Source organism: Dromaius novaehollandiae, chromosome 4 (assembly GCF_036370855.1).
Source record: "Dromaius novaehollandiae isolate bDroNov1 chromosome 4, bDroNov1.hap1, whole genome shotgun sequence".
In the NCBI taxonomy this organism is placed as follows: Eukaryota; Metazoa; Chordata; class Aves; order Casuariiformes; family Dromaiidae; genus Dromaius; species Dromaius novaehollandiae.
Genome location: NC_088101.1, coordinates 26,383,732 through 26,398,913, shown reverse-complemented (window position 1 = coordinate 26,398,913; position 15,182 = coordinate 26,383,732). Strand labels below are relative to the sequence as shown.

The 15,182-nt window shown below is 35.9% G+C and overlaps 1 protein-coding gene across 2 annotated transcripts in view; it reads left to right on the top strand.

The window, feature by feature from the left end:
* Window positions 1-15,182, top strand: part of PRDM5 (PR/SET domain 5) — a 197,110-nt gene that overhangs the window by 69,349 nt on the left and 112,579 nt on the right. For both annotated transcript variants that reach the window (XM_064510639.1, XM_064510640.1), the window contains exon 15: window positions 5,903-5,988. In XM_064510639.1, the coding sequence (XP_064366709.1) occupies window positions 5,903-5,988 (86 nt within the window). The remainder of the gene's footprint in view (window positions 1-5,902; window positions 5,989-15,182) is intronic.

Here is a 15,182-nt window from a genome sequence, read left to right as displayed (position 1 = left end):
TGTGATAAGTCTTTTTGATGTCAGTGAGTGCTGACCTAGACCTGTTGCGCTAAATCCCCCAAATTACCCAGTATGAGAAACAGACAAAAAAAAAAAAAAAAGAAGATAGTTTCACTGTATAGTTCAAATTCTTTGTTCTTTACTACAGCAGTTTGGTTCCAATAAAGATGCAGAAAGATATATAATTCATAAATGAATGCTAACATACACAACTGAGAATTTCATACCTGTGACAAAGAAAGACACATGGAAAAGGAGATGGTAAATTTAACTCCAAATTTAACAGAATGAGGCAGAAGTAATGCCAATATATAGTTTAAAAGAGTTCTGTGAGACTGCTTCCCATGCTAAATGTAATAGCTCATCAGATTCATACTTTTGCATACTTTTGACTCTCCTCTCTGTGCCTGTTTCCCTTTCTGTTGCTCTCTCCAGACTCTTCTTGCAGTGTCTTCAGACTAGGAATTTTCTCTGTTACATGTTCATAAAAAGCAATCACCTAGTCTTATTTGATGGGAATGTATTAATCATCTGTAAAGTATGTATTTCACTGACCTTACCTGAGGTCATTGTTCCAAAGTAATCACTAGCATTGGTGTTTATATCAGGTTTCCACCGGATTTTTTGATTTTGTAATTTTTTTTTTTTTTTGATGGCTAAATAGCTACTGAGAATTGTCATTGACTACAGGAAATGCAAAATCTTGGAAAAGCAGTGCATATGAGTAATTTGAACTGTTGTGTCTCCACCTCTTTCTTAAATGAGTGACTGTAGCAGTTGAGATCCTGAGCAATTATTAATAAGTATTTGATTTTGTTTCTTAATTGTTTTGCTCTTAGAGATATCTGAGTTTGGGAGATCTAGATGCCAAAATCCCTGTAAATACTGCCTTATTGCACCTTTGATTGCAAACATCTTGGAGGAAGTTGGGTTTTTTTGAGTTGAACTGAAATGGAAGAATCTGGTGTTTAAATTTTTTTTTTATGCTGTTTTAAGGTCCAGTAAGTATTGTGAACAATCTCAAGATAGATATGTGAACACTTGAAAAAAGAAATATCAATTTTATCATGACATCTTACTTTTCAGATCAAGTTCCCATATGGTTTTCAATCATGGAATTGCTTTTCATAATCCTTGTATTAGGGTTACACTTATTTTTATTATGTTAAAAGCTTTGTTTTTATTCATATCAAATCTATAAGTAGAATGTCTAGACTTTGAATTATATTAAATCCACTGCAATTTATTTAAGGATTACTTATTTGCAGATATTTGTGCAGAAAGGCCATTAATATGTTGAGCAATTTGTTCTTGGACAGCAGGAATGTGACAGTCAGCTGTAACTGGAGGGTAATCATAGCATTTATTACTACTGTGTTACTTGAATGTTTTGCTATTTTTAATGATAGAAATTGTTCTTATTTTTGTTGCATTCACAACACTACTTCTGGGTGTGTTGACTGGACAAACTGTCAAATTAAGATGTATTTAATGTGCCTACTGGATTTTGATACTGTACTGAAATAGGAAGCCTGTTGAAATGTTCATAGCGAGGAATACAGTTCCTATTGTTCAGTTGTAGTTTACTGGCAGAGTTGCAAACAATAACAAAGAAAGACAGACCTTCTTTCTGATATTTTTCAAATATGAAGTGTCAGGATTAAGGCTTGGGAATGTATTTGGAAGTTAAAAGATTCTCTCCCCCTCCCCCCCCCACTCTGTATCCATATTTCTTTGTTATAAATCAAAATTTAAAAAATATTGCTTTGTGAAATAACACCATTTTTGAAAACTTAGCCTACTATTGACTGCAGTAGAAAATGTATCATATTCAGAAGACGGTCAGTTGATTCATTTTAATTGATATCCCTGGTAAGGATTTATTATTGCTTCCAAACAAACAAACAAAATTTAAAAACGCTAAGTACAAATAGCATAACTGTTAATCAGTACCTGTTAGCATCAGTGACTCTACTCAAGGGCTTCCCTCTCTCAGTATGATGTTATCATGCATAGACACCATCAGTAAATCCAAGAAGAAATTTGAGTTTGTCATAGGGCAAATAGCTTGCTTTCTTTTTTGATGCTTAGTAATTATTTTTGCTGGGGACAAGAGAAATAGGTAGAAATACATGACCTGAGCAATTATCAGAGAATGCAGCACCCTTTCATTTCCTCATCTTAGTCACTTATTTTTAATATTCTCCACAAACGTAGCAGATCAGTTCCTTTCCTGATCAGAGAAGATCTGAAAATCTCTGAGTATATGTTGTGCATGAATTCAGCTGAGGCTTGGTTTAGAAGTCCAATGCTTACAATTGATTTTTGATGGTCTTTGCTTGATTGCAGACAAACGTGCAAGCACTGATGGGTGATGTTACCTTCCTAAGAACTTTTATCACATTGCGCTTGCTCTCCTGTTTTTCTTAGTGATACTTCTTAACTTCTTTAGAGTACAAAAGCCTCTCATTTTTAGACTGTTGCAGTAGTCCTGTATGAAACATTGCACTTTAGCAAACCATGGAAAATGTGTGGGAAGAGTGTATTTCACATTCATTATTTCAGATCTGTCTGTGTTTTTCTCTTGTCATTTTATGCTGTTTATGTATTGCGGTATTAGAGAAAGGGACTGTTGCTCATGCTTATCTTGTAGGAGTATGAGTGAGATAGACTGTGTAAGACTTTCATTGGGGAACACCTACTTCCCAAGTAGTCTCACTGAAGAATCTATAATTGGGGTCATTCCTATGGGCGGTTGACTAGTAGCACGAATAATATTTGCTTAGTTTAGCCCAAAGCAAGGATGGAAATTAATTTTTACCAGGGATACAGAAGTTAACACATAGGATAGTATTAATCTTGTCAAAATTTGCTATCCAAAAGTTTAGGCATCTAATCTGAACTAGATGCCTAGTCTCCTTCTACAATAAATAGAGAAAAAGAGGCATTGACAGAAGGCAGTTCATTCTGTTCTATGACAGGCAAATAAGTTAGGCCCTTTCCAGAGAGCAATTCATCCCAACTTTCTTTCATCCTTGATTTCAGTGGGATTCAGAACAACTAGCTTAGATTAAGCATCTTATTTTTAAATGGCTGAGGTCAAATGAGGGGAATCTTACTCTTGCTCACAGATATGATCATCTTAAAATACAAATAATTTTTTATTCAAAGAAAGTGTATAAATATCCATGTATTTCATACACAGTGACACAAACTCATCTTTGGACTGGTTACAAAGAGGCCAAGAAATTTATTGTAGGAACTTGGCTGTTGCAAGCCCACATTTGTCTTATGTGGCCCACAGTTAATCTTGCAAAACCCCAGAACTCTTTGAAGTGGAAGATAAGTTATACGTTTAAAAAAGGTTTACAGCACAAAAGAAGCACTTTCTTAGTATATGTAAGTGCAGGGGCACTTATATATATATATTCGGCATGGAAACTACAGGCTACACGTTTAGCTGAAAGAGAATAACCGAAAATAAGAGCAAGAGTGAAATTATTTGGGATCATCCTTCAGTTGTTTTACTGACAATTACTAATAACACAAGAGCATGAGAAGTTGTTTGTGTGATTTAGAAAAATACGAAGTCACCAACTATCAATGTCAACTCAGAGCTCACAGCCTATGTTACATTGTAAACTAGAATTCTGGACCAATGGAAAATTTTGCAAAGTTGTAGTGCAAAAGAGCTGCTCAAAGCCAGTCTTTGTCAGGTATAACATATTGATCTGAAGTTGTAGTGTTGCCCTCTACTGTCACCTGCTGAAAGCTGTTGAGGCCTTATTCACCAAGGCATAATCATAATCTCCATGATTAGTTTCGAAAGGACATTGTTAATAAATTTCAGACAAACTCAAAATCTTCCCTTGAAAGCAGAACACTTTGTCTTTAAAGAGATTTGGGGATGGGGGGAGAGAGAAGAGGAGGAGGGGGGTACAACTCCTACTTGTCAACACTCATCTGCTTACAAACTGCTGAAAACTTTATTTTCTACATTCAAAAGCCCTAAAACATAAAAATGTCAGCTGAATTAATTAAATGTTTGAGCACTGACAACTGTTGGAGTATTTGAAGGATGTGGGCATGGTTTAAAGACAGGAAGGGTCATGAAAGAGATAGTGTCACATTTCAAACAGATGTGGAACTGCTCATTGAAAACACAACTATGACATAGTAATCATTGTCATTGTCTAAAAAAAGCCAAATTCACACAATTTTGCTTATTGAGAGATGGCAGGGTACAAGAGGGAAAAATTCATATGTCACAAGTACTTCACTATGCAGTTTTTTGCTGCTGTCATTAACAGCGTTATCTAAATAATAAAAGAACAGAATCTTCTGCTAAAAAAATGTTTTTTATACCTCACTTAAGTAATCCTCTAATAACAACTGCCTTCAAATCTCTGCATGCTCCGTGACTGTATGGAAGTTTTATGTACGACAGTGACTACCGGTGAATCAGCTGTACTTAATTCACATTAAGTCCTTCTGAAGAACCGTTTCTGTAGGCAGTCTCCACTTTTTGCAGTTCTTTGACATTTTGTTCCCAGGAAACAAAACGTCCAGTATCTTCTTGCTGAGCAATCATGGAGGGAACACCTCATTCAAAGAAAAGCTGAGAAGAGGGATGAGGCTTCCTTTCTCCAAGTCAGATGAATGTCCCTGTTATGAGGGACCATGAAGCTTTAAATGCTGATCTCTGTTAGTGTGATTCTCTTGCACTCTGATCTTTGGCTTATCAGTGAAAGAGTTTTTGTTTTAAGTTAAGTTTTTGTAGCTGTAAAATGTAGATAATCTTACTTGCTTACCTATTTTCCAGGACTGAATTTGAATGTTAATTAGTGTTTGTCTGACATTTGGAGTATGCTAAATATCCCTTTGCATGCAAGGATTCTTTCATCGGCAGAACTCTGAGCATTGACTAGTAGAAGGGGCTTTGTTTAACTTGTATTTTCAAATAAAAGTTTGTTACCCCTTCAGCAATGTGATTGTGCAGAACAGATTCAATTTTGTTAATGGAAAATAGTTATTGTATGTTAACTTGTTGAACTGTGTTTTTGTAATAGAAACAATCTGATATTTGTTCTTAAAGCTCTATATACAGGAAGAGTAGATATTAGAGTCAGATTCTGGTACATTGCCTAAAAAGTTCAAAAGTAAAATGCCCTTGGGGAACTATAAAGCTTTAAAACTTCTTACAAATAATGGAACTAGCTCAGAAACTCTTCATTGTACGGTTGTGCGTGGCTCAGTATCTCCATTACACTGATGTGGGTTTCGTTAGATCAGCAAAATCAATGCTAAATGGCACTAGTTTAATGGAGCATTAAACTAAATACCTTTAAGATATGGGATGCTGCAAGGGAGATGCTGGGAGCCTTCTGCTTTCATTTCAGTCATAAATTGTGACACAAAAGTTGCTGAAACTCTCATAGAAAGATATTAAGTAGCTTTTAACATGCTTAGGTCAGACACAACATTAAAAAAGAGTGTATTTTATGTTTAAATTGGATTCTGGATACCCCGAGGGCTTTAATAATGACCAGATGTGAAATAAGAGAAATATTTGGGAGCAGTTAATGCCTAACCATAAAAGTGACTATGTGCAAGGCACTACAGAATGTGGTTTGGGTGGGGGGGGAATGGTTGGTGTAATTTTTTAATGCCTCTCTGTGTGTATTCATACCTTGCTAGGACAAAATCAAGTGGCTAAGAGTAATATTTTGATCCAGCCCTGAATTTTTGTGTAATTTTCCTAGTGCTCAGATCTTTCTTTTTATTTGAACTGAGCATGAAGGCAAGGGCAGAAAGTTGTACCTCAGTTTGACAGATAACATGCTGCGAGGCTTTCGTGTACAGAGACCGCATTAGTAGATTCTGATACTTTTCTTGCTTTCAGGTGAGCGTCCTTACCAATGTCCTTACTGTGACAAAGCTTTCAGCAAGAATGATGGATTAAAGATGCATATTCGCACTCACACAAGGGTAAGTCCTACATAAGGGTAAGTGTAGTTTATTTGCTTTTATGGTTACTTGTCTATGAATTGGGGGAGGGGGAAATAAACTACTGCTCTTTATGTAGAGATTAGGCTACATCAACCGAGATATGTTATACTTCTCAAAATAAGAGGCAAAGACTTTAGTCATTAACTATTAAATTCTAATTGTGACTCCCTTACTGACCTTCTATTTTTAATGTGTTCAATTTCTTATATGTTAAAATAATAATAGTACTAATTTCTTCCTGTAATCTAAGTTTATCTATAGATATAAGTAATGTTTGCAGTTTCTACTGAGAAAACAATTCTATAAAGGCTTCACCATTGAAACCTGAATATCCAGTACTTTGTTTCTTACTGTCGCCTTAAAATCTAGTCACCAGGAACTTTTGTAGAGGCTGTACTTTATTAACTGATGACAAATATTAAGCCGTAAAACAACTTGGTGAATTAAGTGAAGGCAAAATAAAAGGCAAGTTTTAGATGTCTCCAAGATCATTCTTGAACTTCAAGTCACAGTTATCACAGAGGTTCTTTGTTTTAGAATAAAAGGCTTGTCATGTATGTATATTTATTAGAGGACAAGGGCGAGATCTCAGCCCTACTCAGCTATTGCTTGTTCCTTTCTAGCAAGGAGGCAGAAAGCTGCCTTTAAACAGCCAGCTGTGAATTCCCTTAGTAAAGGGAAATCTCCAGCTAAAGTAAAGCCAGTCTAGCATTCTGTATCCTACCTGCCTCTGGCTTCCCCATTCACCCCATTGTGAAAAAAGAAAAAGAAGCAAATTATAGCCTCTACCAGTAATCCTCTGGGGGCTCTTAACTGCTTGCAGAAGTTAAGGCAGCCTTGAGGCCAAACCAGCAAGTTCCCTATCCGTTAGGATACGGGGAAAGCAGAATTGAAGTTAGTGGTCTCCATATGCCAGTATGCACATGAAATAACTTACTGTTGACTGAGTAAAGATTAAAAACTTAGTTCAAAGCTGTTCTTTTCTTTAAGTTTCTTCCATTCTACCCAGGTCTTCAGGATGTTAGCTGGGGGTCGTTGATAGTGTTACGTATCATACTCCAAACTTTAGTTTGGAAGTAATTGGTAGTTTGTGTGATGCTTCCTGGTGGTTCACTGGGAGATGGCTAGTTCCATGATGCTAGCTGTTTCTCCCTCTTTCCAGCTGTTAAATCACTTTAAAAAGTGCTAAAAAATCTTTGATTTTATTACTGTAGCCTCATGTTACTGTTGTTGCATCAAGAGAAATTTCATGACCATATATGTTCTATATGGCTGTGAGTGGGAGGAGTGATCAGCAAGGATCAGCTCTGTCTGTAATAATGTAAAGTTTAATCTTTTCTGGATTTGTCATAAAATATGAGTGAACAAAAAATCCTCCATAGATAAAATGAGAGAAAAACAGTAAGAACAGGCCTTCAGTGCCTGTACTTGCTTATCTCTGTTGACTATAGTGCTTTTCACCAGATGACAATTTGTTCCAAAATGCGTGTTCATAAGTGAGGTTAGAGAACTTTACAAACATTATCTTCATTGCTTAACAGCAGCAAATTAACTGATAGCTTTTACTTACTGGAGGACTGCAAATCCTACAGTCTTACAAAATGCAGCACTTCAGTGGAAGAAGATTGTACATTTTTTTTCTTGAGAATGAAGGTGTATATGTCAAGTCTTGATTACCCACACAGCGCAGATAATTAAGCACTCATAGATATGTTTGCCATCTAAAAAATAAAGTAATTTCAAAGTAGAGATTTTAATTGCAATGAATAGAGAGTACTTAGAGTTGCTCTTTAGAGGGGTATGCTGTCTTGCTGTGTTTCTTGCTCTTAGTTATGCACTGAAACATAACTGCACACCTTAGCAGAGAATTTGCTCTTTTACTGTTGTTGTTGGGTGGCTTACCACTATTCCATTTTGTCACTGTTATATGTAGACACAGAAAACAGTACCTTTGAAATTTGCCAACTGGCTCTAAAGTGCCTTTATATAATTGAGCTGAAAGAAAGACGAACTGAAGACTTACACTGGTGTGAGAATGGGAGGAAAAAGAAAATCATTCGAACACTTGTTATGAATGACAGGACAACACTTCAATCGAACAGATTTGTTATTCAGCCAATAGCAAAGGGAAGGGTTAGAAGACTGCACTTTACGGAGTGGAGATTTCTTGCAGGCATTATAATTAGAGAGACAGACATTCTGTAGTGATAGGAACGTGATAATATTTGATATAAAATGTCTCATAACATGCTATTGTAGTCTTTAGTCAAAATATCAGACTTATGAAAAGAAAGAATGAGTGATTTTCTGCATAATTTAGTTCCCAGCAGAGGTGATTATGAGGCTTTCCATGTACTTGAGGTCCTGTGATCATCTAGATATGAGCAGGTCATATTTCACTTTTTTTTTTTTTTTTTCCTCCTGTGTGAGAGTATGTTAAGCAGGTCACTGAAAATCTTTGCAGTTGCGGTAGGTGATTACAATACACAGTCACAACATGATTTTGAGATCTTGGCTTGGGGTTTTGATTCATTTTGCTCTCATGCTGTTTATGTGCTACTCTTCATTCCAAAGCTTTGCAGTGAAGCTCATTTACATGTCAGTGGCATTTTATATTCATTTATCCCCAAATAAATATTTTTTACTTTGCGGTAGTAAGAATCCAAACATTACTAGCATGTTTTGAGAACCTAGTCTGTTACTAATAATTTTGCTTTTCCCATATTTCCCTCTTCCGCACACTCCAATACTGTGTTTAGAACTGGATAGCTAAAAATAAGTATCTTAGTAGGAAAAAAAGAAAAAAAATTACCTAGTATTAGCAAATGTTATTAACATCTGCAAGGCTTAATGTGAACTTTGACAGATATTAAAGACAGAGGGAATGGTTATGCTGAGTCTGTTCTTCTACAGAAAATTGTCCATACAGTATCATAGAATAATGTCTAGTTTAATTGTTCTAATGAGTAAATAATAGTGCAAGTACAGGGGAATAAGTATGTATTTTAGGTGGTATATTTCAGACATAAATAAAAGAGAACAGAGTGGTGAAAGGAGTTTGTATTTGGAGGAAATAAGGAAAAGAAGTGGGGAAGAAACTACTGAAAGTTAAACTGAAAAAATTGGTGAGGACCTGATGTTCATACTGTATGTGTTTCAAGGATTTTATTCAGATTACCTGTAAGCTGGTCCTACGGACTGAATGCACAGTAGTGCTCCCTGGAATACATCTTCTGGTTTAATTTTGTCTAGAAGGAATCCAGGTTATGCAGTCCAAAATGTTTTTGAAAGGTGTGCTGAAGCATAGTAAGAGGGGACATTTTGGGTGATTTGCTTCAAAAGTGCAGTCCTGATCAGAATGAAAAGACTAAACGTAAATGTATGCTAACTGTACTATACAAGAACTTTTCCAGTGAAGAAAGATTACACCCGTGCAGGAATAACTTGAAACTCTTAAGTATGATACTAAGTCACTATAGCTTGTTCTGTGATCCTAGGCCATTTAAACAAAGACTAAAATAAAGACTAGGTAATGAAAGTGTAGTGTGTTTGCCAATGTATATTTCTATCGGTTCTAAGAACAAGAAAAGGTAGGAAGTCAGACTAGCAATTTCTCTTTCAGGTGTTTGATTTGCTGGTTTTTCAGGATGAAATATTGAAAGGGTATTGTGTATCATGTGATTGCTAAACCAGGCATACTTTTTATTGAATTAGTTAATTTCATGATTCAGAGAAGGTACTAACAACTTTTAGGAACCAAGAAGAATGTTCTGGAAATTGGGTCTTGTTTTTCCCTTTTTTCTGTCTAATACCTCTGATACTAATCACTACTAGAAGAAGCTTGTTAGAGTGTGCTACCGTGGTTATTTCCAGGAGTACTGGAAATTAGGTGGACTTCTTAGGACCTGACTGTGTCTTATTCCACATTCCAGGGTTAAGTTGTTTTACAGCATTGTAGTGAAGAAGAATCCCCAAATGCCAGATTGTTAATGACTCTTCCATCTTCTGTAGAAGGGAGTCATGGCAGGATATTGTTCAGTTGTCCACTTCCAAGGATCATCAAGACATCTTTCTGCTTGCAGGGGATCAAGAGTTTGGCTGAGCCCTGATTACTCCCACTCTCTTACTGGGAGATATATTGTCATTTGGGAGCTTCTGGTCTTTGATCGCAAGGTCTTGAGTCTGCTATGCGTACTGAGGCACTTTGTGGCTATTGTGACATGTAAAGAGGTGGAAATGATGTTTTTAGCAAAGTTCCTGGTCTTGAAGATGTTTGCGTTAGGGAGGAAGGTTTGATGGCCTTCCATTTCTAATGCTGTTTCAGCTTGTCTGGTTCTAATGCAGCCCATCCAGGTTCCTTCCCAGTCAAAACTAGCCAGATGTAAGACAAACATGGGAGCTTCTTGAAAACTGTGCAATTTTCAGTCTTGAAATTCTGATGAACTGTAATATTTGATTTTCTGACTGATTTGTTGCTTTGCCATGTTGTTATCTTTTGCCTTTAATGGTATCCTTTCAGATTTCACTTAAGAAGCACCTGGAATCCAAGATAGCTAATTAGGGTTCTCCTCCCTGTCAAGGACAGACTGTGCACAGCTCTTCTAGAAAGGGCAGTTTATAGCTGTTAGGTAAAATCAGGAAAAAGACAGTATTCTAATACATGCCATGCTGAAAAATAATACTAAATAGAGTTAGTTTCCACTTGCGCTTAAGGTTTGGTGGAAAAATAGAACCTCAATAGCTTACAGGTGTCCTTAATTAACAGCATTTCTTGAGTTCCCTAGCATGAGAAGCGTAACTTCTTTTTCATTTCGTATGCTTGTGGATAGCTGCTTAGAAAAGTTAAGTAATATCCCCTTTTTCCCCACATAAGAAATCTGTGTAATGTAACGATAATGCGAAGTAGATCTAACACTCTGTGACTATACCAGTTCTTGCAGTCAAGGATTGGGTTACTGAGAATCTTGAATTTGGAATACCTGGCTCACAGGATGTTCAGAATTTAGTTTAATACACATTTAGTGTAGCACACAGAATTCATTATAAAATATCAAAGGACCTGTATTCTGCTGCATCATCTCTAAGAGTTGAATGTTTTAAGATTTAGCAGTACGTATTACTATGTAATGGGAAAATACGATGTGTTGTATTCTTTTCCTTTTCTTATCCTTTCCTGCACTTACATTTTATTTTGAGGTTTATTCTTGCATGCCTGCTGCAACATAATTATTCAAAGAATAGAGTATAAATCCAGAAAGTATTTTTGAATCAGTTAACCGTATCGATGTGGAAAAAAACATATTCATAGCACCCTTCTTCAAGGGCCATACTTGTAGATATCTTGAAGAAACATTTCAGTCTTTTGGTCAGAAAGTTATGAAAAGCTTAAATGTAATAATGCGACATTCAGCAAGGAAAATGTCATTGCAGAGATGAAATCTACATATATTTTACCAGTGGGATTAAGTGCCAAACCTGATCCGGTGGGTCAGAGAAGGCTGCTGGAAAAACCATTGTAGAAAGTTGATTTAGGTCTGGCAGCTGCTAAACTGAGTACAACCTGGGTGGCCACAGGTGTCAGCTCTAACACTGGAGTAAACAGACAAGGTAAGCCAAAACCCCTACTAACAATGTAAGGAGAAGAAAATACCAACCACCTAGTATTAAAATGTCGCCTGAGTGCTGATTTGCTTCTATAAAAGTAGATGTGATGGCCTGTGCTTTTTTTTTTCCTGAAGAAGAAGAAATATAACAGCTCAGTAAAATGTAAGTGAGGAACTTACGGAAGTTCTTGATGAAATGCATTTACAAAAAATGTTAGCTTTGAGGAGATATATGTACATTTCCAACCTTCACAGTGAAGTAAACTTCAGCTTTTTCTAAGGCTTTATTCAGCACCTGCCCAGTTATGTACTCTGAGCTTAAACATGGAGAAAAAATTACTGTTTTTTACTGTAATATAACTGTTAATGTTTTTAAATGTAATCATATATATGTGCCCAGAATTATTGTCATGTTATATCGATGTTTTCATTACATCTGAAAAAGTAGTTTTATTAAATTAAGTTTTAGATTATACATGGCAGTGGTGGAAAACAGAGTAAAAGCCATTACAAGTGCTTTTTTATCACTTAAATTAAATATTTCATATTTATACTTAGAAGGTGTAATAGATGTCATTTTTGTATCTTGTTTAAAAAATCTGTGTTCTGGTGGTTGAAAGGCAGCTATTTAAGCATGCTTTAAAAAACGCCTACTGTGCAGAGACTACTCTGTAAGAAATAGAGCAAGTCAAGTTATATGCATTGATTAAAAAAAATAAAAAACCCCAGAAAACCCACAACAACAACTCCTTTCCCTTCCTCCCCCAAGCCCCCCAAAGCTATTTTTGTAATTATGCAACTAACTTTACTTGTCCACACTTGAAATGCTTGGCCAGTATCGATATATCTATCTACCTACCTAGCTACCTATATATATGTATATTGCATGGAACTGGTCAATAGATTGTTGATGTTATGTAGCTTCCGGACACTTAAGCTATCAATATCCACAATACCATCTCAGAAGCTTTGCCTCTTATTCTTGCTGGTTCCTTTTAAAATAGTTTGGATACCTTTAGCAGTGCAGCCTCCATGATGCAAGGATTGGCCTGGTCTAGTGGCCTGAGTATTGGGTATATTTTGAAGCCCACTCTTCAATTCCTTAATCCCACAGTTAGTTTCTTAGTAGAGGCTGTGTGTAAGCACACGCTACAGTGTCATGAGTGGCTTCAGTGTAAAGATATCCTTAGAAGTTGAGGACTCAAGGCCTGACTGCAGTGTGTGCAGGAGTTAACTAACTGAATTAATTTAGAGTTTTGTTAATGAATTCTTTGGAAATTTTATAACTGATGAATGAGCATGGAGCTAGACAGCCTTTACTAAGGTTTTCCTTTCAAGTCAGTGTTTTAGCTTGCTGCCAGCCTAGTGTGGGAAGCAAACTGTCCTCATCCTGGACCTGAGTGCAAAGCTCTCTTCAGAGCACTCTTTTGGAACTGGATTTTTTAATACAGAAGAACAAAAAGAACTTTAATGCAAGAAAAATATTGAAGTTTGTGTCACAATTTCCCTTGTTCTATATTTCCTAGGAAATATTTGGGCTTAAGAAAGCTTAAAAAAAATTCATGTGTTCTAGAAAGAGCATACTATGCCATTCCCCTCCCCCCCATAAAAATATATAAAGTCTTCTATGCACAAGACAGTTTGCCGTGAAATAATATATGAGGTGTTGATTGAATTTTGAATTTTTTTTCAATATTAGATTCTCTCTATATTTCCCCATTGGTGAGACATAAGTGAGTTCCCAAACATCTGTCCACCTGAAGATGATGATTTTGCCAGTGGTATGGTTTCTTTGCTTGTGAAATCTCTGTATACAGAATATAGTAGGTTTGAATCCCACCGCACCTATATTTTTCACACTCTTTTTTATGTAATGTGGTCTGATGATCATCTTTCTCTGATAGAGGGAAAACATTTTTTGTATTGATATTGTTGTTCTTCCACGAACGGGTCAGCATGTGTTCAGTTCTCATCGTGGCTGATTAAATAACCCTTCTTCACTAATTCTTAGGGGCAAAAATGACTTCAATGGTTAAAAAGAAAATTTTACAATTAATTGTTGGTGGCAAATAGGCAGAACTACTGTGGAAAATGGGAAGTTAATAGTATAGTAAGTCCAATTTATTGCACTTTCTAGAAGTTTTCAAGAAATGCAGTTCTTTTCTGACAGGCATTTCCATGAAGATGCATGCTTTATTCATTATAAATGTTCTTACAAGAATTTCAGATTTCTAGTGAAAACCCCAAATTGAAATAATGATAAACTTTTCTAACAAGAACAACAATCCTTTCGCAATTGTTTCAGCAGGAAATTTTCTGTGCCTGTTGTAGCCATTGGAAATATTTAAAAAATATATTTTATTTCTGAAGTGTGAAAATTTTTACTTCTAAAGTGATTTATTAACAGCCTTTCTCTTGTTGATTGAATTTTAATCATTGCAAGATTCAATACCCTGCTACTTCTGTAGAGTTACAGATTTTCATCAACTTTTGTCTTTCTGTGTCAACATTACTTCATTAATTTAATGCAAGTCTGATCACTTAAGTAGGACTCTGTCCATGGGGGAGAGACTTGTTATAGCTTCCAAAAAACTCTCCAGTTACTAAGAGAGCATCTTGTTAGTTCTTTCATATTTTTCACACTTAAATACGAAACTGGACTCCATTAACTGTCACCATCTGTGATCTTAAGTGACTTAGTCCCTCTTCTCAACAGCACATGTGTTGCTACCTAGCAGAAAATATCGCTGATATTGTTTTCTTGATATTAATCAGCTTAATATTTTTTATAAGGCTGAAATGTAAATTTAAACATCAGCTCTATAAGCAGCCCTTGCTCCAGAAGGTATTGTGCTGTCTTTCTTACCCCCCTGTCCCTCAATTCCATGTCAATTCCAGATAGTGTTACTGCATCTACATCTTGTGTGTAGGTGTTAAGAGACTTTTGCTTTGGGAGCAAAAGAAAACTCTTTGTTTTAGAACAATTAAAGCAATTAAAAACAGCAAGCAAAATTTAAAACTACATGAAGTAAAGGATGATCTGTCAAAATATGTATTTTTAAATGTTTCACTATCAAAAATACAAGCTGATAGTTTTTCTTTAGGCCTCTTTCCTCTAATGAGCATAAATCTCACTCAGAAAAGGTCTGTACTGGCTGCTTACCAAGGAACTCTAGGTTGAGAGCTGCCCATGCTTATGCAGGTTTTACTAACAATCCTCACATATGTACTGGGACCGTGAATCACAGCCTTATTGTTCATTTTTCTTAAATATTCCATGTTTGCCTCCATATTGGCCTGTTGTACTTTATTCAGACCTGAATTTTTTATCTTTTCTGGGAATAAATAAGGTTCTGTTTTGTGTATCATCACCATCAGTTATGTCTGGCAATTTTTACACTCATGTCACAGGTGTAAAAGTTTATGCGGGATGTAAAGTTAAGTAAAATAAGATCTGATATCCTCTTTCTTTTTTCTCTGATCTACTTTGAATGTACAGTTTTCAGTACATGGTCAATTCAGATGCACTAAGTGGACAGCCATGTGACACTTAGCATGGTCAAAATATCT